The 24,130-nt window shown below is 53.4% G+C and overlaps 1 protein-coding gene and 1 long non-coding RNA gene across 5 annotated transcripts in view; one reads left to right on the top strand and one right to left on the bottom strand.

Annotated features, from left to right (window-relative positions):
- The window catches only part of RHCG (Rh family C glycoprotein), a 22,116-nt gene extending 5,593 nt beyond the window's left edge, over positions 1-16,523 (bottom strand). For 2 of the 3 annotated variants that reach the window (XM_087856646.1, XM_087856647.1), the window contains exons 1-5: positions 16,272-16,523; positions 7,841-8,027; positions 5,464-5,641; positions 1,892-2,039; positions 862-1,028 (exon numbers count right to left, since the gene is read on the bottom strand). In XM_087856646.1, the coding sequence (XP_087712772.1) occupies positions 862-1,028; positions 1,892-2,039; positions 5,464-5,641; positions 7,841-8,027; positions 16,272-16,458 (867 nt within the window). In that variant the 5' untranslated portion in view covers positions 16,459-16,523. The remainder of the gene's footprint in view (positions 1-861; positions 1,029-1,891; positions 2,040-5,463; positions 5,642-7,840; positions 8,028-16,271) is intronic. The other variant, XM_045813037.2, reaches the window with a different exon arrangement.
- Positions 15,347-24,130, top strand: LOC123802389 (uncharacterized). Of its 2 annotated transcripts, none has more exons than XR_006782517.2 (3): positions 15,347-16,002; positions 18,475-18,564; positions 21,967-24,130. It is a non-coding gene; the product is annotated as an uncharacterized LOC123802389 (long non-coding RNA). The 2 variants fall into 2 exon arrangements; XR_015722100.1 differs by lacking the exon at positions 15,347-16,002 and adding an exon at positions 16,504-17,539.

Here is a 24,130-nt window from a genome sequence, read left to right as displayed (position 1 = left end):
CCGGGTCTGTGTGGAGCCAGAGCCCCTGACCTTGATCCTGTTCTGTGTCCTGGTCAGCCTGGGGGTGTTGGGCGCACACAGGCGTGGCCGCGTCAGTGTCTGATTCTCTTCCCCCTGATGCGTGCGTCCCTACCTCTCCGTGTGGTGAGTGTCCAGTGAACCCAGGGGCTCCTGGCGCTGTCCTAGCACACATACGCCCGTGTCAAGAAGCTAGTATCAGAGTAGGAAATAGAGAGGCGGTCTTCTTTTTATAGAAAAATCGACCAACACCTATGGGGTTTGGCCCCTCCCCACTAACGACAGGACAGAGTGTCCCAATGGTGTGAGAGGAAGGACGCTGTGAAACCGTAACCTCCACACAAACCTCCCCAGGGGAGTGGACAGGCACCAAAGGGGTTCCCTGTCTGAGTGTGTGGGACCGGGCAGGTGGAGGCAGCTTTTGGAAAGCTGAGGGCCAGTGTTTGGAGGATCAGAAGCCTGGCAGAGGGGAAGTGCCCCTGGCAACCTTACTGGGGCAGGGTTCTGATGGGGTACAGAGCCCAGAAAAGCTGTAAGCACCCCAGGCTGGGAGGAGGAGAATGAGGAAGACGAGCCACTCATGCAGAGCAGCCAGTGTAACAGAATCTGGGAATCTGCTTCTGGGCTCTGATGAAAACCAGCTGTGGAATCTGAACAAATCATTTCTCCCCAAGACTCAGTTTTTTCATCTGTAGGATGGATGCGATAATCCTGATGCTGCCTGCTTCACAGAGTCGTTGGCAGGGCATGGTGATCATTGCCCACCGGGCACAGGCAGTCATAGTCACACCTCACCCTAGGGTTCCCCAGCTCTCCCCCTTCCCCCCGCCTCCGGCTGCTCACCATGTCCAGCTTGCCCTTCTTGTGCAAGGCGCTGGATAGTGCCACCGAGGTGAGCACGCAGGCTGCCAAGGAGCAGTAGGTGTTGATGGCAGCTCGGTGCTGGGCGTCTCCATGGTTGGACACAGCTGAGTTGAAGCTGGGCCAGTACATCCACAGGAAGAGGGTGCCTGGCCAGATCAGACAGGACCGGTGGGCCCGAGAGAAGAGGTGTTAGATGGGCCCTACAGAGCTTAGGCAGACATCCTGTCCTTTAGTTCCAGAGATATCATATGACTCACACGCCCCAGCAGTTTCCCACCCCTGCAGCTTTACTCATGTCAGGGGCTCTTCCCAGAACATCCTTCCTGCCTTACTTACTACCTAACTTCCACTTAGCCTTCCACTGTGCTCCAAGAAGTCTACCCCAGCCCCATAACTGGGCTAAATGCCTCCCACCTTGCTCCCATAGCACCACGGGGGAGAATCTTTCCCCCTACTCTGGTTAGATTATCTGGTAACATTGCCATCTCTTCCACCACACTGTGAGGAGCTCCTTGAAGGCAGGGCTGGGTTTTAGGATACCAGAGTGGGTGGTTGATGTGTATTCTCTGAAATGAATGGACACAGGAAGTAGGAATTCACACCTTGCCTAGCCCAGGGGATGGACTGACCAGTTTCTGGTTACACTTCATTTGCCTTGGGACTTCCTAGGGAATACAGGATGAGTGACCAACTTCTTCCATCCCCATGGGAAAAAGGGACAAACATGTGGGATGCTGGAGGTGTTTACAGGCAACCCCCCTCTGCCTTTTCCCCAAAGGAAACTGCCTGCCATCCACCAGACCACATGGGGATCAGATGTAATTATGGCGGCCTAAATTCCTCTTGGAGACCTTCACCCATTATGGTGGTTCTCACTCCTCATGGTGGTCCTCACCCATCATAGAGGCCCTCACCCATCATGGCAGCCCTGAGTCATCATGATGGCCCGTATCCATCATGGCCATCTTCACCCACCACGGTGGCCCTCAGTCATTATAGCAGGTCTCACCAATCATGGCAAAGAGGTCCGAGTGGTAGACAGCGCTCTGCCTCTCCTTGCTCTGATGTAGGCTGGGTCGGTAAAGGATCCAGGTCACTGTGAGCCCAAAGTAGGCGCCAAATGTGTGGATGGTCATAGAGCCCCCTGCGTCCTTCACCTGGGGTATAGGGATCTGTCAGGCTCTGATACCTTCTCTCCCTCCCATCTATTAGCACTTTCCTTCCCCACCCCTGTGAAACACACACACACACACACACACACACACACACACACACAGCTCCATCTGTCGCTGATTCCACAAGCTGCAGGATGGAACCCAGGGCCCCCACAGACCAATCAGTTGGGAAGGTGAGAAAGAGGGGATCCCAGAGCACAAGCTGTGAGCCTGTCAGCAAAATGCCAGGGCATCCTCACCCAGCAGATGGGGTTGTGCCCAGATGGGGAAACCCGGGCTTGGAGAGGACCTTGCTCAGTCACACAAAAGGGAAGACGTGAAGCAGAGCTAGAACCCAGGGCCACCCCCTACCTAGTTTATAACCCACTAGCTTCTACCGTATCTTAATTCTTGGGAGCCCTTCCCTTCCCTCTGGGCCTCCCCTCTCCACATTTCTCCCTCCACAGCCACTCCTGGCCCAACACCACTCCGTCTAAACTGCCACTCCTCATCTCCCCGGCATCCTGCCACACTCCTTGCCTGACAACCTCACAGCTGACCTCCCACCCCACCCCCACCCTCCTCTCCCCTGTTTCCCACAGTCAGAGCAGGCAGATTGGTTTCTTCCTCTTCTGTCCCTTTCTTCCCTACCCCACTCTGTGCCTCAAGTTCCTCCTTCACAAAGCGGGGGAGACCAGGGTGCCTTACTTAACAGGGCTGTCTCGAGGGTGACACTAGACAACTCGCGTACAGCGCCTGGCAAGCGCCTGGCACCCCCACAGGCGCTTGGTTGACTTAGCCTTCCTCCCCGTGCCCCCACCTCCCCTCTCTTCAGCTTCCTCTTCCTCCCCCCTCAGAACCAATCTCGGGGGAAATTTCAGTCAGAATCACAGACTTGCTCCTTCACTGTAGACGGGGAATTCCAGCCAGAGAGGTGTGCTGTCCAAGGTCACAGGGCTAGTTCTTTGTTGACAGAGCTGGGCTTCCTGGTTCCCAGCCTGGCCGGTGCCTCTGTGAGCTTTGGGAACTGGGCTGAGCCCCTTAACCTCTGAGCCTCAACTGTCTCTTCTGTAAAGTGGGGTTAATAATTGCGCCTATCTCAGAGATGAGGATGAATGAGATAAGCCATGTGAAGCATTCAGAGCAGGCTCCGGCGAAGGGTAAGTGCTCTTTAAATGTCAGCAGTGATTGTTGTATTTTGACTTGGTACAGAGACAGGCCCAAAGGCTGTCATGAAATTCAAGAATTTCTGTAGCAGGTTGGGAGTATTTTTGAGGGCCTCTTAACTCCCACCCAAGATACTACATTCTCAGGCTATTTCAAATCACGCCATTGGCCCCACTACCTTCTTTCTTCTCCACACTTCCCACCCCAGCCAATTCCCAAGCCCATTGTACTCATCTCCTTTATATCACCTTATCCTTGTACTAGATCAGTCCCAGTCCCATTATCTCTCACCAGGGCAACAAGGACAGCCTCCTAACTGGGCTCCTCGCTTCCAGCTGTTCCCCTCACCACAGCCAAAGCCGCGTTTCCATTCCATGTGTCTGACTGTGCCACTCCCCTGTCTAAAATCCTCCAAGGCTCCCCACTGCCCTCATGACAAAAGTTGAGACTACTTAATGCCATCTCCTGGAGTCTTGATGATCCATGCTCCCCTCCATTACCCTTTAACCCCACCCCCCACCCCAGCACACCCTCTTCCACCTAGGTGGAGTCACCGGAGACCTCTCATTGTAGGCCTCCCTCAAGGCCTATGCACTCACTGTTCCCTCTGCCTCACTCCTTCTCCTGGTTATTTCCTACTTGACTTCTAGCTTTGACATCTCTTCCTCCAGGAAGCCTCCCTGACCTGTCCTGCTGGTCCCTTTAGGCCACCGAGCTCTTGACCCCACTCCTCATGATACTGCATGGTTACTGTCTGTTTACTTCCTGGTTCCCTCTCTAGATTGTGAGCTCCTTGGGGTCTAAGCAAGAGGCCTGCGCACCTCTGTATGGCAGTGCCTGGAGCATTGCCCAACGTGCAGTCAGACTCCAAAATGCATTTACTCGACAAATATTTGTTGAGCACTGATTAGGCATTGAACTGGGTACTGGGGATAGAGATGGGTGCAGACACATCAGGTTTATCAGAGAAGGAGAAATGTAAGGAGACCATAAACCAAGTCAATGTGAGAGATAATGACTAGGGGTGGGGGGAGCAGTAAGATAGAGGGCAACACTGTGGGGTTGGGGAGAATCTGGGAGGGCCTCTCTGAAGAGGTGGTATTCCAGCTGAGACCTCAGTAATGAAAATGACTGAGGGATAAGCATTCCAGACAAAGGGACTAGCAAGTGCAAAGGCCCTGAGGTGGGACCAAGCTTGATGTGTTGAGGAGTAGACAGCAGGGTGTGGCCAAAGCACGGAAAGATGGGGAGAGAGTAGGTTATAAGCTTGGAGAGAAAGGCTGGAGCAGAACATGTGGGGTTTTATAACAAATTTGGATTTTACTTGAAGTGAAAATTTAAAAACCACTGGAGGGTTTTAATCAGGGGGATGGTTTTACACACATTATTAGCAGGTTTCCATGGCTGCTGGTGGAGATTGGCCTGAGGCAGTGAGTGGGGCAAGGATGAAGATAAGGAGATGAGTTAGGAGGAAGAGAAATGGTGGCTTGGGCTAATCTGGTGGCTGAAGAAAATGACAAAATGAATGACCGAATGTAGTGTGACCTAAAAGAAAAAACAAAACAAAAACAAAAAAAACCTCTACCCCTTGTGGGAGGCAGGAGTGTTCCAGGCAGAGTCCAAATGTAGAGGAGTTGGGGGCTAAAAAGTGGATGAAGTCCCTGAATGACCTTCACCCCTGCAAAGGTACCAAAGAGGTATCTGAGCTAGAGTCAGAGGTCTAAGGTGCCCCTTACTTGGGCCATTGAATCGGCCAACTGCAAGGAGTGTCATTCCTGCCATAGCCCATGTGAATGTCATCTCTGGAGTTGTGCAAGGCACAGCCTATGCAGCTGTACATGTCTACCATAGCCATTCCCCTAGGATCCTTCCTTACAGATGTGCCCCCTCAATACACTGGGTCCTTTTCTTGGCAGAGCAACCTGGGAATGAGGTGTGCGTGTGCAAGAGTGTGTGCAGGAACACCCACTCTTTCCATTCGATATGCAAGAAAGAGAAAGGAAGGAGAAAACCACCATATGAGGAACCCCTGCTCTGGCCAGGTGCTGGACTGATTTGCTAGGTAGACCACCATCCCTGCCCAATAAATGTCATTACTCTCCCTTTAGAGATGAGGAAACTGAGGTTCAGAAGGTTAAGTGACTGGCCAAGGTTGCATTGAATCCAGCTGGCATGCCTCCCCAGCCCTCCTTTCTCTCCTTCCCTGCTGTCACCCGAAGTGCCCTCCTCTACCTCTACCCCCACTCCAAGCCCTGCTCACCTCTAGCAGGCTGAGGAGGATGTACTCATTCACCGAAAAGAGGGTCACTTGGAAGAGAGTCATGATGAGTAGCTGGACAGGGCTGACTTTGCCCAGAACTGCCCCGAAGGCCACACAGACAGAGCCCACGCAGAAGTCCGCATTGATGAGGCTGTGGGGAGACAGGTCAGGGGAGGGCCTGAGGAAACAGCGAAAAGTGGCACTCCAAGCCCCAGGTTTGAATCTGGATGTTGGTCATCTGTGAGTTTGGCCTCGCAGCTTAACCTTTCTGAACCTCAGTTTCATGGTGTGGACATGAGTACATAACATCTTAAAGCTACTCTAGGAATGAAAAGAAATAACACGTGAAAGGGCCAGCACAGCAATGGCAGGTACCAGATGCTAGACCCTTCCTCTGTGGCTCCCATCCCAGCGTCCCCTCCTTGCAGACAGCTCTTGTTCAAGGCACCCAAGTCGTCTGGCTGCTGTTGTGGAACATGCCCCATATTTGGGGACTTGCTCTGCCCTCCATCCTCTACCTGCCCTTCCAGAACCTCCCCTGACTGCTTCCTCTTTCAGGAAGCCTTCCTGGATTCCTCCATGCAGATGTGGTCTCTGCCTCCAGACCCTTATCTCTCACTCTGCACATGCCTCTCTTGCTGGCTACCAGGGCCCCGCTTGGGTTTGAGCTCTCATGACTTCCTCTTCACCTTACCCGGGAGAGAGGATTTGTGTCCAGGGAAGAAAGAGAGGCCTTCCTGCAGGAGGTAGGGAGCTGGGGGCTGGTAGAAGATGGCAGGAAGGCCAAAAGAGAGAAGAGAGGCTGAGGAACACCTAAGTTCTTCTTAAATAGGGACCCTGAAAGCCTGGCCAGCCAGTAGAGGGCTGATGGAGAGGCAGACAGCCAGGTGGATGTCGTGCAGCCAAAGGAGACCCTGGTTCCAGCCACATGCCTGCCTAACCCAGGCCTTCCTGTGCTCATCCGGCAGCAAAGCTGTCCTGGATTCCAAGGCAGAGTCATGAGAGTTGTTAATGGTGGCGGGGTGTGGATATAGGGACAGTAGAGACTACTTCCTCAAGCCATTCACATCTAGAGGAAGTGCCCCTGCGCCATGGTCAGGTGTGTGTGTGAGAATCAGGAGGGGAGTAAGAAGCCAGCTGACTGTAGGACCAGGGTGTGGAATGGGGGCTGTTCTGTCAGGGTCCCTCTCAAGATGAGGATGTTCATTGGAACCTTTGCTTCCCTAGGAGCCTTGTTCACTGCTATGTCCCCAGGGCCTCACACAGGGCCTTGCTGAAGGAATCATAGCAGTCACTAAGTGCCAGGCACTGAAATACCTGCTAGGTACTGCATATTCCCTCCTATACCACACCCAAACCCGAGGGGACAAGTGCTACTACTAGCCACATCATAGGGATGGAACAGGGAGGCTTAGAGAGGCCAAGTTATTTGCTCATGTTCCCATAACCGTAGCCAGATGACCCATCTGACAGAGGTGACCATGGGGAAGGAGTGAGAGGGAGAGCAGAAAAGCCCACACCCTGGGCCATCAGCTCCCGGGAGATGGAGGTTTGCATATCACATCTCCGGGGGGCCCACGGAGGCTCAGGCACAGCCTGTACAGGGCATCGCCCTGCAGTGACAGCTGGGACCTGGAGGACTCGTCAGCAGGGACAGGACAGAAGCCAGGAGGAGGGTCTGGGGACAACACGATCATCCAGCCCTGAGTGCCAGAATCGGCTCCAGCTCAGGTGCTGAAAATCAATTCCCTGAAAGCCAATTTGCCAAAAACTAATTTGTCAAGTGACCAACTTGCCAAATAACCAGTTCACCAAAACCCTGCCAACTCACAAAGTTTATGATAATTACCTTTGAAGATTTTAAAAAGTTTTATACTTTAGTTTTTTCATCTAGCCATAGCTCTTTTGCAGGGGTGGCCAATTAAATATATCACAGGTGTTTTCATACTTTGGGTCTACAGCTTTGGGAGTGAGACTTTCTTGTGTATTTTGAACTGCATGGTGATATGTGTGACAACGATTTTATGTGCGAAAGACTGACTTATTGATTCCAACGCATTTTCTATCTAGTCAACTATTTTTCCAGTTTCTCTTAAGTCATGGCTTCAGTGACTGGCTTGAGTGAATTAATATCTTGCAATTATTTGGCATATGTTTTAAATTTCAGACACCTGGCCTATGATCCCCGGTTGATGCCCTCTATGTGACGTGGTTTGATGGCAATTTGCCTCTAAACTCTTTCTGTGGACTTGGTCTTCCAAGCAGGCTAATGAGTGGTCATTGCATACCTGCCCCTCGCCCTCGGGGCCCCGCCCCCGCCCTCCAGGACCCGCCCAGGACCCGCCCCCACTCGCCGCTGGGCCCGCCCCGCACTCACTTTTCCACGCCCACGTGAATGTAGCCTTGGTAGTAGGAGTGGAACCAGCCCTGCATGAGCAGCGCCCACTGGATGCCGAAGGCCGCCAGCAGGAAGTTGAAGCCCACAGAGCTGTAACCGTAGCGCTGCAGGAAAGTCATGAGGAAGCCGAAGCCCACGAAGATCATCACGTGCACATCCTGGAAGCCTGCGGGGAGAGCGCAGCCCGGGGTCTCGGTGGCCTGGCCCGCTCTAGCCCTGTGGCTGGGCCAGGGCCTCCTGCCAGGCACAGGGCCTGGTGTCTTCCGGGCCACTGGGCCCTCAGGTAGCCTCCTGAGCCCCCTCCTCCCATCTCTGCAGCTGGATCCTGGGACTAGGTGCAGTAATGAATGGTTTTGCTGACGGTAGAACAGCCACTACCCCCATCTTGTCTTAAGAACCTCTGGAGGGGGCTGGGCTGGAGGGACTGAGGTGAGCCTCCGCTTTAGACCTCGTTCTAATGCCAAGACACGCCTGAGCGCCCCCTCGGGAGATGACAGCTTCTGCTCTCCACCCCCTCCCAGGGCAGAGGTGGGCAGGCTGGGCATTTGAAATTGGAGCCAGGCTGTGGCTCATACCTAGAATCTAGGGTCTAGAACCCATACTTTCTGCACCCTTGCTCCCTCACCTCCATTTCTTTAGTACAGAGAAGTTAGTCTCATCCGGGCCTGAGTCCCTCCACGGGCCAAGCACATGAGTCAGTCACCGCCCCACCCAAGAACATCACATCCCACCTCCACCCCCAGCAGGTACACTTTCTTGCATCACCGAGACCCGAATTTGGACCCCAGTTCCTCCATCTGCTGGGCAGATGACTCTGGAAAGCCAGGTAACATCCTTGGTCTCAGCGCCTTCTATAATGCTTACTCACAAAGCCTGCAGAGATTAAATGTGGGTGTGTAGGTAAACCATCTAGCAGTGTCTGTCCCATAGTAGGTGCTCAAAATGGACAAGTGTCAGTATTGTTGCTTTATTATTATTTATTGTTACTTAGGCATAGGCTAATTCTGCATTTGGAATCAACTCTTCTACCAGCTCTTGGTGTGTGACCTTGACAAGCCACTTCCCCTCTCAGAGCCAGTTTACTCCATAAAACCAAAGGATGGATTAGAATGACCGTAACTGTCCTCCCAGTGCTAACATTGCCTGATTCTAGAGTCCCAGAAAATAATAGAAGACAAGAGCTTTGGGAAGCAAAGAGAGTTACCAGAATATAAGGCTCTAAGAGGATCCACAGGTGTTGCAGGACACAGGAGCCAGATTGAAGGGTTCGCACTGGCCAAATCTGGGATGGTTTGAGCACCAAAATAATTACGTACTGTAATGAATTAAAACCATTGCAAAATAAGAACTCGGAATAGGAAATAAATAAACGAGAACGCGGGAAGGGCTCTTGCTTGTAACAGAATGCTGAGAGCCAGACAGTTAAATGTGGAATGAGTGCCGAGGTTGGAAAATCGTGATTTTCACAGTAAAGATTCCATCAGTGGATGCTAAATCCGGGGGGAAATTTTGATGAAGAGCAGAACATTTGCATTGTCTTCAAGAGTCTCCCTATAGACTGTGAGTCGCAAGGGATTGAAAAAAACAACCTGATAATTATGAAGCGGAGAAACAGGACGACTTCTCAACTGGGTGGTCAAAATTAACCTCACCCTGAGGGACACATAGACCATCACGGGCCTTCAGATGTGATCATCTGAAGGAGACTTATCCACCTGGATGGTATTTTAGCCCAGCAGGCATGATCCCAGTCTACTCACAATGAAGCGTCAGACAAACAGAAAACGAGTAACGTGCCCTTAGAAAGGAGGACAGCACTGAGGCTGTAGTCTTGAAAAAGGTCAGTTTCGAAAAAGGCAAAGGCTGCAGAGGTGCTCCAGGTTAAGAGAGACTAAGGAGACGCGCCGACCACATTCACTCCTTAACTCTGCACTGGGTCCTGGATTCGGCAGGGGGAGCGCAAGGAGAGCTGTAAAGGTTGTTACTGACAAAAGTAGAAAATAATCAGAAAATAGGGTTGAAGAAATTAGGAACCGTATATTAAGGTATCACACAATGTAGATTGATGAACTTGATTAGTCTGGTTATGGAAGAGAATACTGTTCTCAGGACACATCCTAGAGTCATGAAGGTGACATCAGGGCCATGGCATGTGTAACGGACCCTCAGATGGTTCAGAGGAAACAAGTGTGTGTGCGTTTCTGTGTCTACGTGCGGAGAAAGAGAGAAGGAGCAGGTCGCTAATTGGAGTTACAGAGTATATAGTGCTCTTTATGCTATTTCTGTTTTAGCAACTTTTTGTAAATTTGCAATTCTTCCCAAGTAAAAAGTAAAAAAAAAAGGGGGGGGTAACCTGCAGGGCCCATCTACCTGCCTCATTGTTCTTTCCTCATTCCTGCCGCCCCCCACCCCATGCACCGGCCGCACTGGCGTGGTGTGTTCCTCAGCCCTACTCGGGGTCTCTGCCTGTGGCCTCCCCCTGCCTGGGGTGCTCTTCCCGCAGAACAGAGGCCAACAACCTCCTTTCCTGCAGATCTCAACAAAACGTCACCTCATCACAGAGGCCTTCCTGACCCTCCGGTTTAAAGGCGGTTCTCTCCCTCCCAGCCCCCTCTTCCTTCCTTTCTAGTTCTTATTACAGTCTGCAGTTAGGTGTGTTGCCCAGCCCGCTAGACTGGAAACCCCCCAGAAGACGAGGCTGGGCCTTTTTCCTTCCCTCCGTTGTTCCCCAGCACCCAAGGGGAGGCAGCAGTGCTGATGCTGCAGCGGCCCTAACCTTGCCTGTCCCCAGCTGCTGCATCTGCCGCCCCCCCCCCCCAGGTCTCCCTGGGGCCCAGGCCACAGCCCCCTTGGCTAGCGGCCACCTGGAGGAGGCACTGGCACAGTGCAGGGTGAGGGTGGGGGGCATGCCAGCTGATGCAAGAGAGCCGTGGGTCTCCCCCCAGCGTGGTGCTCTGAGCTGCTGTCTGGAGACCTGTGCAAATTTGCACGAACAAACAGCAGCTTGGTGTAGGTTTCACGATGTGTGCAGCTGATTTCGTGTATTATCGCGTTTCATGGTTTATCACGTTTCCAACTGTTGTGGGGGGATCCGAGCTAATGCGTGTGAGGCACCATACGTGGCATCATGGTTATTCTTGGGAAGAACGGATGGGTGGCAGACTGGAGGAGAGGTGTGAAAGAGGGAGGTGACACTTTCAGACTACAGTTCCAGCAGCAGGGAGGGGAGCTGGCAGGAGGGCAGGGCTGCTGATAGACACTGGGAGTTGGGAGCTGGTGGAGTGGGAGGGAGGGGCTGGGTCTGGTGCTGGCCTTGGAGTTGAGAGGACCACAGTGGGGTGGGGGAGTCATGAGGTGGGCAGGGCAGATGGGAGGAACGGAGCCTGGCTATGAGGGGTGAAGCGGGTATCTGAGATGGGGGGGCAGCCCCGCAGATGGAGCTGTGAGTCAGAATGTGGGCACAGTGAGGGGGAGACAGCAGCTGAGAACTGGCTTGCCTTTGAAGCTAGCAGGCTGGACAGGGAAGGCGCTGGCAGGGGGTGGGAGGAACTCCCGGGAAGAGGCAGCGTCACAGAGGGTGGGGGCCTTTCAGCTGTTTGGTGGCAGAGAAGAACCATGTGGGCAGGGACGGAGGGTGGGTACAGTGGGGGGTCTTCCTTCGGGATAGGTGCAATTTCAGGGCTGCCTGAGGCCCTTCCCTTCTCAGCCCACTGTCCCTGCCTGCCCCTTCTCACCAGTTCTCTGTCCTCTTTGACTCCCCTAACTCCCCAGCTGTCCTTACCTCTCTCTTTGCCCCTCTCTGGGGGGTGTCTTTTTCTTCTGCCCCCACCTTGGGCACACAGATGCCAGCTTCCCTCTCCTTGGGCACCTCCCCGTTCATTCTCTTGCTCCCTTCCTGTTTATCTCCCAAACTGGTCCTAATTTAGAACCCCAATCTACCAGCTGATTAATTTATGTTTTATACAGTTTGGTGCTACCTAAAATGCTTTTACAAGTAATGGTTTGAAGTTCCCAATTGTGTGACCTTCGGGAAGAACATCATCTCTCAGAGCTGCAGGTTCTTCTTCTGTAAAATGGGGTGAGTGCACGTGCTTGGGTAGTGCTCACCCCAGAGCTCTGTGGTGCACATTTAATGACTTCATCCAGCCCTGGGTAGAGGCCTGGCTCTTTAGCAAATTGATCAATCATATTAGCTACTATTTCTCTTTTTTTCCTCTTTCAAGGCTGTCCTTGTTTTGCACTGAGTTGGCAACTTGCTGTAGATCAGTGGAAGTTGGTGAGACACCTCCCCTCCCCCCCTCTTTGGCCAGCTTGGGGTGACACAGCAGTCCTCTCTACCCGGAGACCACCCCCCACCCCCATGGGGCACAACTGGCATGCTGGCTTGCAGCCACGAGAGGTGCCACAAGGGGGCACCGGTACACAGCGGTTCCCACTCTCCCCTTCTCCACCCCCTTCCTAGCTCCCACTCTCCCTCGCCTCCAGGATGGGTCTCCAGTGAAGCTGGCCTTGGCTCTGAAATATCTGAAATCTGAGGACAGAGTTGCCCCTGCCGCTGGACGACGGCAGCCTCCTCCCCTCTGCTGCACCGGCACAGAAAGCGTTGAGCCCTGCCTGGTGCAGGCTAGTGCCTCTCCCTTCCTATTCTCTGCAGGCCAGCCCAGCCCAGCCCAAATTTTCCCTTGAGGCCTCCTGGCCAGGCCCTCACTTCCCCAAGGCTCTGTGCCCACCTCTCCCACACCTTAGAGCCGACCACAGAACCACCCCCTCACCAATGTCCTGGCAATGGCGCAGAGGCCCGGGAAAGCAGGTGGGCTGTGTTGGGGTCCCTGCCTGTGTCACTGACTATGACGAGTGTTGGGCACATCTCTAAGGCCCACTTCCGGCACCACAAGATGGAAAGAAATGCCCTGGCTGACAGAGCCTGCAGAAAACACTCGTAAGTGGGGAGAGCGCAAAGGCATTTACATGCTAACATGGTTGAAACTAACATTCAGGGAGACACTCCTTGGCCGTATCTCTAGAGAGATGCTGTGCCTCCATTCATGTACCTTCGGCGCCAGAGCACTCACTCCCCCCTGAGGACGCTTGTTACCAGCCTTCACTGTCCCCTCACTTCATGCCCCCAGCTGGGCCACAGCAGTCACCGGCCATCTTCAGTTCTCCTGGGAGATCCAGGGCCTTAAATCACATTTCCGCTTCACAGATGAGCATACCAAGGCTCACTCCATTTAGTGATGGACCCAGATCTGTTTAATTCCAGAGTCCAGCTTACGCTGCCCTCTGAGACTTGTGGGAAAGCTTGTCTTTTATTAAATGGAGCTGAGTCTGAGGTGCAGGTCCCAGGACTTCAGAGCAAGCCTGGCTGCTGTGGCTTCATGATACAGTCTTTCTGGTGTTGAAACTATGGCATCCTCTGCCCTGGGTCATCTCCTAGAAATGTGTCCTGCGCCTCCTTCAGTCTTTGCAGGAAGTTTCAGGAGCCCAGACTCTGATGGCTCCTCCTCAAGCCAGCCTCCCCCCGCCACTGCCAACAGCCACTTAGGCCCCAGAGCGCCAGCCTGTGAGGAAGCTTTGGAGCACAGGCCTCTGAGGGCACTGTCAGGGCAGGTCGCTAGCTGGCTCTGTGCCTGCTGCCTGCCGAGAGGCCCGCGCCTGGGAAGCAGTCCTGAGGCCCTCCTCCCTGAGGTCCAGTCTGCGCCAGCTGGAGCTAGACTCTTCTGGAAACCAGAGATGCCCAGCAGGCTCCACTAATTCCCCGGGGAGGGAATGAGGCCCGCATAGGTGTTGTGTTGACAGCCTAGAGCCAAGAACCCCAGAATGTACCACAAGGGCGTGCCCTCATCCCAGGCCCCTGGGAATTGCCACACTGGAGTCCCACCTGTGCCAGGAGGCCACGTGCCCTCTAAGTCCTAACCATAACCACCACGACCAGGTAGACCAGAAGAGGGTCTGGCAGGAGGAAGGGGAAAGGTGAGCCTGGAGGAAGGAGAGTGAAGGAGAGGAGTGTAGGGCTCCTACGCTGGCTCTCTTGTTTCCTGGTCATTCCCCCTCTCTGGCCTTAGTCTCCTTTTCTGTAAAATGGGATCCCCAACACTGCCTTCCTCCTGGGTGGTGGGGGTGTCAAAGGAGAGAATGCACATCTGCTAGCCTGCATTGTTGCCACTACTTGCTAAGGAATCCCGAGGCCAAGAGTCTCTCCCTATACTCCTCTCCTCTGTCACTTCCTGCATGATGACCAAGAGCTTCCCAGCACCCACGGGGGAAATGGCAGGAGAAACTCAAGCCCTCCTTGATGGCTGGGGCTGTCTCATCCCCCTTAGCAACCTCCCTCCTATCCCTTTCACAAACCCTACTCTTGGGCCACTCTGTACAACTCACGTGCTCCCCGCATGTCTGCCTGGCTTCCCCCCTCCTCACTGTCCCACTACCATCCAGGAAGCTGTCTCATCTCTTCTGCCCAGAGAACCTGACACCGTTGAGGACAGGGTATTGGGGTGCTCTCAATGAGTCTGGGAGCCCTTTGGGGTCAGAGACCCAGGATTGTTTATACAGAGTGGCCATAAGTCTTGGTCTCTTGGAGGAGTCGTGGTTTACGTGTGCGTCCTGGCAAATTACTACTAGCACAACTCCCCCTCCTCCTCACTGTCAGAAGTGCTACTAGTTGATAAATTATATGGCCACCCCATAGGTAAGTGATTGTTGTGTGGATAAATGAAGGTGGAGTATGGAAGGTGGGTGTGGATAGAGTGGGGATAGGAGCTGGGGAGATGCGAGGACCGCACCCCGCATTGGGAAGGTTTTTTAGCTCTTATTTTAGGGCTTCGAGACTTTCCACCGCCTGGACTCATCAAGGACCTATGAATGCCCATGGGAGACCTTGCCTCCCGTGCTTTGCTGAGACACTGGCTTTATGGCCAAGAGATGAGCAAAAGGCCATTGAAGGAGTAGAACAGGCAAAGGAGGATCTCAAGCTGGCCTGCCTCTCCATTTGCCGGGTCAGTCCAAGGAGAGTAAAGGTGGACAGTGAAGGACAGATTTGGAGTCTAAATTCTAAGGCCACACTGTCAAGATCTCTTAAAACACAACCCCGAGTGGAGCCCAGTAGAGGCTGTGGTCTCAAACAGCCCAGGGTACACCCACCCTTCCATCACCTCCCTTCTTCAAGACACCATATTTCTATTAATGTAGCCTGTGATTACGTTAGCTTTTTGGCAGCCATTTAATATGGCTGGCTCCCACTGAGTTGACAGGCCCCTCACCCTTGCGTTTGTTCATTCAGGCCATCATCCTGTATTTTTGCAGTTATTTATTTGGAGCTAAGTGAAATGTTACTCCTGAGGGTATTCAAGCCATGGAGGTAACGCCAGCCGCGTAGGCGGCTATTGCCAATGAGCTTTAGGGTCCCTGCCGAGACCAACAGTCCATGACCATGTGAGCACCACCAAGTTGGAATGATTGTCATTGGCTGCTGGTGGATCGTGTGGGCAGTCAGAAAGCACACGGGTATGGAAAGAGCCCTGGGCTGAGTATCTGGAGGTTGGGCCGACCTCAGTGACCTTGGGCCAGTTTTTCCAACTCCTGAGTCCTAGGGCATCTGTGCTCAGTGCTCTTCCAGTGATTGCTTCCTTAGGAAGTGAGGGCTCCATGGCCAGCCCCGTGCCAGAGCTCGACGGGCACTGTCTCACACCAGCCTCATCCCAGACGCATAAGGCAGATGTGGACCTAGACTCTCAGCGAGGTTGACACGGGCCTAAGGCCACCTACCTGGTCAATGGCAGAAGCATGAGAAAAGTGAGGTCTGGCGACTCCAAGGCCGTGCTCTTAAGGACAGCACCACAAATACCAGAGAATTCAGGATGTATGTTCTTCTTCTCCAAGCCAGAAGAGGGTAGGTGCTACGGTCCCACACACCTCTCCCCGCAGCAGGGCTGGCAGGGCAAGGAGCCATCCATCCAGCACCCCTTGACATGGGACCTACCCCCTTATGTGGAGAGTGTGGACACAGCTGGACAAGGGAGCCAGGGTCACCCCCTGGTCCGTGACTGAGATGGGACTCGGGTCGGTCTTCGGAGGACAAGTAGGGCTCTCTGACAGGGAGGCTGGAGGCTTCTGATGGCACCTGGAGTGAGCTCCCCCTGGTGAGTTTTCCCTATTTCTTTAACGCAGGGAAAAGGAGTTGGTGCGCTTGTGGCCCTTTCTCAAGCGTGCTCTCCAGCGACTGGCGGGTGCCCGGGTAGGGAGGGCCAGGGGGCTGTGAGCAGCTTCTCCTCCTCCAGCCCCCGCCCTCCTCCCGCCCCCTGTTCCCGAGCAGCAGGCTGCGCAGGTGCAGCGAGGCTGGGCTCTCTGCCGGGTGGCGGGGGACCTGCGGGGAACGCCTCTGGCGGGCCTGCGGGGTGGCCGGACTTACTCGGGTAGCGGTAGTAGAATTCGTTCTCCATGTCGCTGGTGGAGTTCTCTTGCTCCTTAGTGTCCAGCCAGTGGGGGTCAGCATCGGAGTCATAGCGTACAAACACGCCAAAGAGGACCACCAGGGCCACCTGCAGGAGCAGGCAGATGACCGGCAGCCGCCAGCGGAGATTGGTGTTCCAGACCATGCTGTGTGTGTGTGGGGGGGCGCCTGGCCGAGGAGGGCAGCGGGCAGTTCGGACCGACGCTCGCAGACGGGAGAGGCTTATAAGACCAGGGCAGGGGCGGGGCGGCCGCGTCGGGTGGCGGAACAGCTGACCCAGGTGCCGCCCGCGCGCTCACCCAACCGGCGAGACGACGGGACCTGCGGGCTCGGGGCTCGCCTCCACCCGCGCCCCCCAAGCTTCCTGGTCTGGGGGCCCAGCGCCGGGAGCAGGGGCCGAGCAGGCAAGTGGGCGGGGATCGAGGCGCCCCAACCTCTGCGGATCCCCTGGGTACCGGGGAGCATGTCCGTCCTCTTTTGTTCCGGACCGAGACACAAACAGCCAGATTGTCTGCCTCCTACCGAGAGAGGAACGGAGGAATTCCTAGACGGCGCTTTTCATCATCAACAGCATCACCACAACCACCATCCTTTTCTTCTGATCACAAAATTCAGATAGGGTACTGAAAAACCAGGGAAAGTCTAAGAACTGTCACAGACCAAAGAAGCCTGGAGAGGTGTGACTGCTCATACAATCTGTATCCTGGAACAGAGAGAGGGTGTTAGTAGAAAAACTGGTGAAATCCGTATAAAGTCAGAAGTTTAGTTAATAGCGTTGTACCCATGGGCTTTTCGTGGTTGTGACAAATGTACAGGGCTTATGTGAGATGTTAGCAGGGGACACTGGGTGCCGGGGAACTCTGTACTATCTTTGCAAATTCTCTGTAAATCCAAAATGATTCCTGAAAATAGGGTATTAAGAAAAATTATATATATATATGATTATCAGAACAGTTAAGTTTTTCACAGTTCATTGAGCTTGATCAGGAATTATCTGTTGGTCAATATGCATGATCTTGACGTGAGGAAACCATAGAATTTAAGTTAAATCTATTGCTTAGTCCATATTTTATCAAAATAAATTTGAATTTCTCATTTTTCTTTAAAAAATGTAGCACAAGTATACTGTAGAGATTTTGGAAAATACAGAATGCACAAAGAGGAAACCAGAAAACCCCCTGTAATCCTCCACCTAGAGGCAACACTAACATGAGAAAGAGAAAGAGGTAAGGAGAGATTCATACTGTAATACTGATTTACAGCTGCTTTATCCACTTACCTTGTAACTATCTTCCCATATTGTTCTTCTACACCGTTTTTAATGGCAGGATATACCAGGCTTTAGCTAGCTAGCCCCCTAGTGTTAGGCAATGAGATTGCTTTGGGTTTGTTGTAATAAATAACACTGTCATGAACATCCAGGTATATAGGTCTTTGTATGGGTTTCAGTGAGTTCCCAGAGGCTGAATTGCTTTGGTACACATTGCCAAAGGTCCCCCAAACAAAGCGTGTGTCTCATGAGCTGTGTGGCACCTGTGCACCCCTGCTAATACTGGATTATGGAAAACCACTGCCAGTTTGAAACCCAGATTTGTAAAAGGCAGGAATGCCATGCAGAACACCTGAGGCTGAGCTCCTGATCAGGGTACTAGGAACTCAAATGTGGCCCCACGGCACCCTCATGGGCACCATTCCCTTAGCAGGAGAAGCAGCCGGCTTCAAGACACAGCCAGACACACAGGAGTGATACCAGCAAGAGGGGCCGTTTATTATGTGCTTGCCGTGGCCAAACCTTTTAGACATGTCCTAATTCTCAATGGAACCCTTGCAAAGTGGATGATGGAGCTCCATCCTACAGATGAAACTGAGTTGAGATTCAAACTCAGGGCTGTCCTATCTCACTACACCTTGCTGCTTGCCCCCTCTGAGCATGGCAGAAGGAAGGTTTGGTTTCAGGTACCTGTACCCACTGTTGCAGAGAGAGACATCTAAGCGCACAGCCAAGAGAGAGTGGAGGGCAGGAGGCAAGGACTGGGACTGAAGTCTAGAGATGAAGTTGGTGGGAGCACAGAGGCCTCTGGAGTCATCTGTTTCCCAGGGGGCCGCGAGCTCCTTTAAGAGAGGAATGTGTCTTATGTCTAACTCTCTCCCCTGCCCACAGCACCACGTGCATGCAGAGCAAGAAGGATGAAGGAAATGGAGAATAATATTTGAGCAACTGTGTCCCAGGTGCTGTTCTAGGTGCTGGGAGGTAAATCCTTGTCTCCATGGAAATTGTTGGGGAGGGGTGACAAAAGCAAGCACGATAGGAAAGTACATGATATGTGCGAGGCTGACAAGTGCCATGCAGGAAAAGGACATGGAAAGTGGATGAGAGGGGGCTGGGAGTGGGAAGGTCACATTGGGCAAGGGGGGCTGGGGGCTTGGAGAGAGGGAACGAGGCAGGGAGGCAGGAAGGGAGAAAGGGAGGCAGGAAGATAGAGAAAGAAAGAAAATTTGGGAGCACTTGGGTGGCTCAGTTGGTTAAGCATCTGTCTTCAGCTCAGGTCATGATCCTGGGGTCCTGGGATGGAGCCCCACGTCACGCTCCCTGCTTAGTGAGGAGCCTGCTTCTCCCTCTGCCTCTGCCCCTCCCCCTGCTCATGTTCTCTCTCTCTCTCTCAAGTAAATAAATAAAATAAAATAGAGAAGATTCTTCTGCTGGCTCCAGTCCCACCTCGCCCGTGACCTGGGGGCATGGCCCCCTCAGCAGCATTTGGATGCTGCTGCACTTTCCTGAATGCCCCAGGGCAGCTGTTCCCTTCATTGGCTGCCGTTGGTCTTCATGGTGGACTGAACTCCCAGTCCTCCCCATCCCCCGATGGTCAATAGCTTAATTTCTGGTGCCTCTGGGGGAAAAAGGGCCACTGCTCCCAGAAACCTAGAAAAAAATGTCTCCTCCCAGAATATTTTCTCTGCAGCTACCAAAGTAAGGCCTGGCCAGCAGACTGCCCTACCTCCGAAGAGGCTGGCCCCCTGCAGAGTGTCTATCCTCCCATCCTCCCATCGTGATGTGTGATGCAGGGCCGGAGCTGGGGCGGGAAAATGGGAGCTCTCTCGCCTGGACCCTTTGTCCACTTTTCCTATTCCCAGTCTCCACTTCAAGCATTCATCCATCCATCTTTCTTCCCAGCTCTGGCTTCATGTGATCTGCTCCTTTGTGGTCTATCTTCTTATACCAGAATGTCAGCCCCCAGGGCAAGGGCCCCTAGAAAAGAGCCTAACTCAAGGTAGTTGCTCATTAATGACTTTTTGAATGAATGAATGAACTCTTCCAATTTATTCAGTAATTAAAGTGCGTCCAGAGTACCTATTGCATACGCAGCTCAGTGTTCGGCCCAAATAGCCTCACAAAGATTGCCCCCCTAGTTTGTACTATACAGGAAGGGGCACAAGTGACTTGCCCTGGTGTTTAAAGCAGAATCAAGAACTCTACCACGTAGTTGGGGAGAGCTTGGTGAGCACTGCAGTGATCAGGGTGGGCTTCGTGGAGCAGGAGAACTGATCTAGGATTTGCAGAGCAGGTGGGAGGTAGACCTTTCCTTCTCTGCCCTCTGGCTTTTCTTGTCTCACCTGCACCGCCCCCCCCAACCAGATGATTCTAGGCCACCTCCCCATCCTGACGTGGTACTTCCTCTGTCCACCAGCAGGCTGGAATTCTGGGCTTGTCCTTTGACACCAGGGTGGAAGAAACTGGCTGCTCAGGTCTATCGGGCCAGGAAGGGGTTTGCCAGAGGAGCTAGCCACTTCCTCCTAAAATGTGTGTGACTTCACAAGTGGGAATGACAGGTAGGGATGATGAGTTGGGATGGTTCCCTTCCCAGCTGGAGAGGCGGGGTGTGGCAGGGACAGGGGCTGGCAAGGCTGGAGGTGGGGGCGGCGGCGGTGGTGTGGTTTGGGCCAGGGGTGATTCAGATCATCCTGCTTTGTGGCAGGGTCTCCCTGCTCCAGGCATGGTGGCCATGCAGAGGGAGCTGTGCGGGGAGTCACTGCCATCTGCACCCTTGGCATCTTTGGCCTGGCTCCCACAACCAGGGCTGTGGCAAGGGCACTAGGCCAGGACTCACAAGTTCTTGAGGTTGGTCCTAGTGCCGTCACGTTGCTGGTACGCACTACTTCTCTGGGCCTTATTTCCTCCATTTGCAAATGGGTACATGCCCTGCTTACCGCTCCAGTCTGCTGTGATCTCCAAGGAGAACAGCAGCCTGATGCTTAGCGCCTTGGCCCAGAGGTTTAAAGGGGCCAGGGCTTGAGTGCCAGTGTGGCCACCTCCTAGCTGGGTGAACTTGGGCAAGCCGCTTAACCGCTTTGTGACCCCATCCTCCCATCCACACCATGGCGCAACAGAGTAGTACCCGCCTCTCAGGATGATTAGGAGGGCTGGATGGCAATTGCTGGAGGAAACGGTGGCTCTCATTTGCAACTGGAAGTGAATGGGAAAATCCCTTGTAAATTGTGGAGTAATGAATGTAATTAGGGGTGACTTCTATGATGCTGGGTGATGACATTCTCCTCTGGTGCTCTTGAAAAGTCTGCAGAAGGTTGGGCCCTGGAGAGGGAGCCCCCTGCCCTCCCCAGAACCACAGGGCTGGGAGCAGGGTTTGGGACCCTGGGAAGCAGTTCCAGCCACGCACCATCCCCTTCATTCCCTTAGAGCCACACCCATGGGGAGCTCTCCAGTGCGGCCAGCCTGTGGGTCAGGGAGAGGATGCAGGCCTCTCCGCAAAGTCCCCTCCCCTGTGACAATTTGTGGGATCAAAAATAAGGTCACCCATGGTAGGAAACCGGCCATCTTGTTTACTCCCCCTGGTGGGCTGCTCTGAAAAGGTCAGAGCATCCCACCTGCGCTCTTCCTGCCAAAAACACTTGCCCTGAATTCAGTCAGGTGGAAGCAGCGGACACACCCAAACTGAGGGACCGTCTGCAAGACAGCTGGCCTGGAGTCTTTTTTAAAAAATGTAGGTATCTCAGATGTCAAAGAAGGGGAGCTGGGTTAGAAAGACATGACAAGTACACGCAACGCTTCACCTGATTTACGATTGGCTCCTGGATCAGAACAAAAAGCTATATTAGAAAACAACAACAACACAACAAACCGCTCTTGGAACAACTGGGGAAACCTAAAAAAGGACCATACACAAGCTAAGGGATTTATCAATGTGAAGGTTTGTGAGTCTGGTCATTGTATGGTGGTTGTCTAGGAGAATGTTCTTGTTCTTAGAGGCTGCCCGGGGAAGTCTTTAGAGGTGGAATGTCCTGTCTAAATGCTTGTGTGTGTGTGTGTGTGTGTGTGTGTGTGTGTGTGTGTGTGTGTGTGCACGCGCACAGAAAGAGAAAAAGCAAAGGTGGTGAGTCCAAGTGAAGGGTATATGCATGTGGATTGTACTATCCTTTTTTTTTTTCAAGATTTTATTTATTTTTGTGTGTGTGAGAGAGAGAGAGAACACGAGTGGGAGGAGGGGCAGAGAGAGAGGGAGAAGCAGGCTCCCCACTGAGCAGGGAGCCCAATGTGTGGGACCCCATCCTGGGATCATGACCTGAGCCAAAGGCAGACACTTAACCGACTGAGCCGCCCAGGCACCCACATTGTACTATTCTTGTAATTTTTCTATAGGTTTGAAAATTTGTAAATAAGAAGAGCGGAGAAAAGCCCTGTGGGGCCATCGTGGGAAGCCTACGAGTCGGTAGGAAAAATTTGCCTCCCCATGGCCTGGAGCAGAAGCCACAGAGTCATAGGCTCAGGGGAATCCCACGCACACCCTCGGCCTGATTACAGTCCGAACTCTGCATAACCCACGGGGCTCTCTGTGTTTGTTACTGCCCAGGGGCCAGCACACACCGAGTGAGCTCCCACCCCTCCACGCCAGGCCCTGGACAATCCAGTGAGCCATGAAGATGTGGCCCCTGCTTTGTCCAGACACACGGTTCGCGGGGGTCAGCCCACGTCATTGCAGAGTATGTTGTGGGTACAGGAGTCTGAGGAGTCACAGACAACTCGCAGGGGTCCAGGGGACGGTGGAAGCAGAAAATATAACGGCAGCAGCTCTGCCAACTGAGAGCTCCCAGGAGCCAAGCACAGAGCTAGGCCTTCCCTGGGCATCCCTGTGTCTCCTCCTCACTGTGGCTGACCGTGCTGGAGGGACTTTATTTATTTATTTATTTATTTATTCATTCATTCATTCATTCATTCATTCATTCATTCATTCATTCATTCATTTATAGCAAGGCGGAAACTCTGACTCAGAGAGTTCAAACCACTTGCCTAACCTCACACAGCTAGAGGATGGCAGCTGTGGAAAAGGGGTGACATGTTCTCAGCTGTGAGAGGGTTTAACAGGCTGACTTGGCAGAGCAGGGCATGCCAGGCGGGCAGTGGGATAACCCAAGGGAACGTGGAGGGATGAGGGCTTGGGGTGGTGTTTCTCAGCCTGGGCCCTGATGACATTGTGAGCCCGAAAAATCTCTGTTGCGGAGGTCGTCCCATGCCTTGCAGGATGTTTAGTGGCATCCAAGCTTCCTGGATGCCAATAGCCAGTAACACCCTCCACTCGTAGCTGCAACGACTACAGATGTCTGCAGACATCGCCAGACAGTGGGGCAGAGCTGCGTTCTGCCCGAAGTCGAAAGGCAGCTCTTGGCATGGCCGTGCTCCTGGCTGGAGGGCTGTGCCTCTGCCCCCGAGGTGTGCAGGTGGACAAGCCCCGGTGGGAGTTCTGGGCTACCTCTGCAGGTTCCTCCCACAGACCAGGGAAGGGGAGGCTGGACCTGGCTTACCCCCCATGCTGCTCTTGCTTCCATTGCTGCCATGGCGGCTCTCCCTGGGGAGTCCCTTGAGTGATAGCCCCACCAGGACAGGTGAGAGCGACCAGAGACAGGCCAAGCCCTGTTTATCACCCTCAGGCCCGGGGAAGGTCTCCCCTGCTAGCACCCCAGTGTCCCAATCTGCAGTATGCTTTGAGGAGTCCCAGTGGCCTCAGGGTTCCTGGCCAGGACTGGCATTCCAGACAGTCAGAAACAAAGGGAGGGATCTTGCACAGGGACCAACCCCTACATCCCCACGCAGGGCGGCTGGAGTTTTCTCTGCAGCCCAAATGGAAGTGCAGCTCTCCAGACAATTTTAAAAAGTCTCCGAGCCCTCGGACAGCCGGGTCTCTGGGCATTTGCCACTGACACAGAAGCGCAGCCTGTATGCAGTGTGGAACGGCCAAGCCAGTGTCCTTCTCCACCCCAGCTGACCTGGACCCCTGGCTTCCCCCAGACCAGCCACTGGAGGCTCAACACTTTCTAATGTGTACCCTCCTGAACCTCCTCCCCACCACTACCCCCATCCCACCCCCACCCTGTGCCCTACTGTTTGTTAGTTTGACCACCTCTTTATCCTCTAAGAAACATTTATTGCAAACCTACCAGGAGCCAGGTCCTATGCTAGGTGCTGTCCTCAACATGTTCCTGAGCCCCCAGGGGACAGAGACCTCCAAATGCCTCAACATAGCACAGCAGGTGTAAAGACAGCGGCCAGTAGAGAGTCCCCCGGGGGTACCACGGGGGTAGGAAGCATCTGTGGTGGAATCTCAGGTGTGCAGACTGGGTCTTGAAGACTAAGTGCAAGTTCATAGCAAAAGACAAGGGAAGGGAATTCCAGGAAAAGAGACCAGCATGTGCAAAAAACACAGAGGTCATCCATAGGATGCAGAGAGAAAATATTAGAGCTTGTATTTATACTCATTTTTCGTCTCATACTTCTATATTTTCTATTTTATAGGCAATGATGCACATGA

Source organism: Ursus americanus, chromosome 28 (assembly GCF_024610735.1).
Source record: "Ursus americanus isolate L20-20 chromosome 28, mUrsAme1.1.p, whole genome shotgun sequence".
NCBI lineage: Eukaryota > Metazoa > Chordata > Mammalia > Carnivora > Ursidae > Ursus > Ursus americanus.
This window is presented reverse-complemented; position numbering and strand designations above follow the sequence as displayed.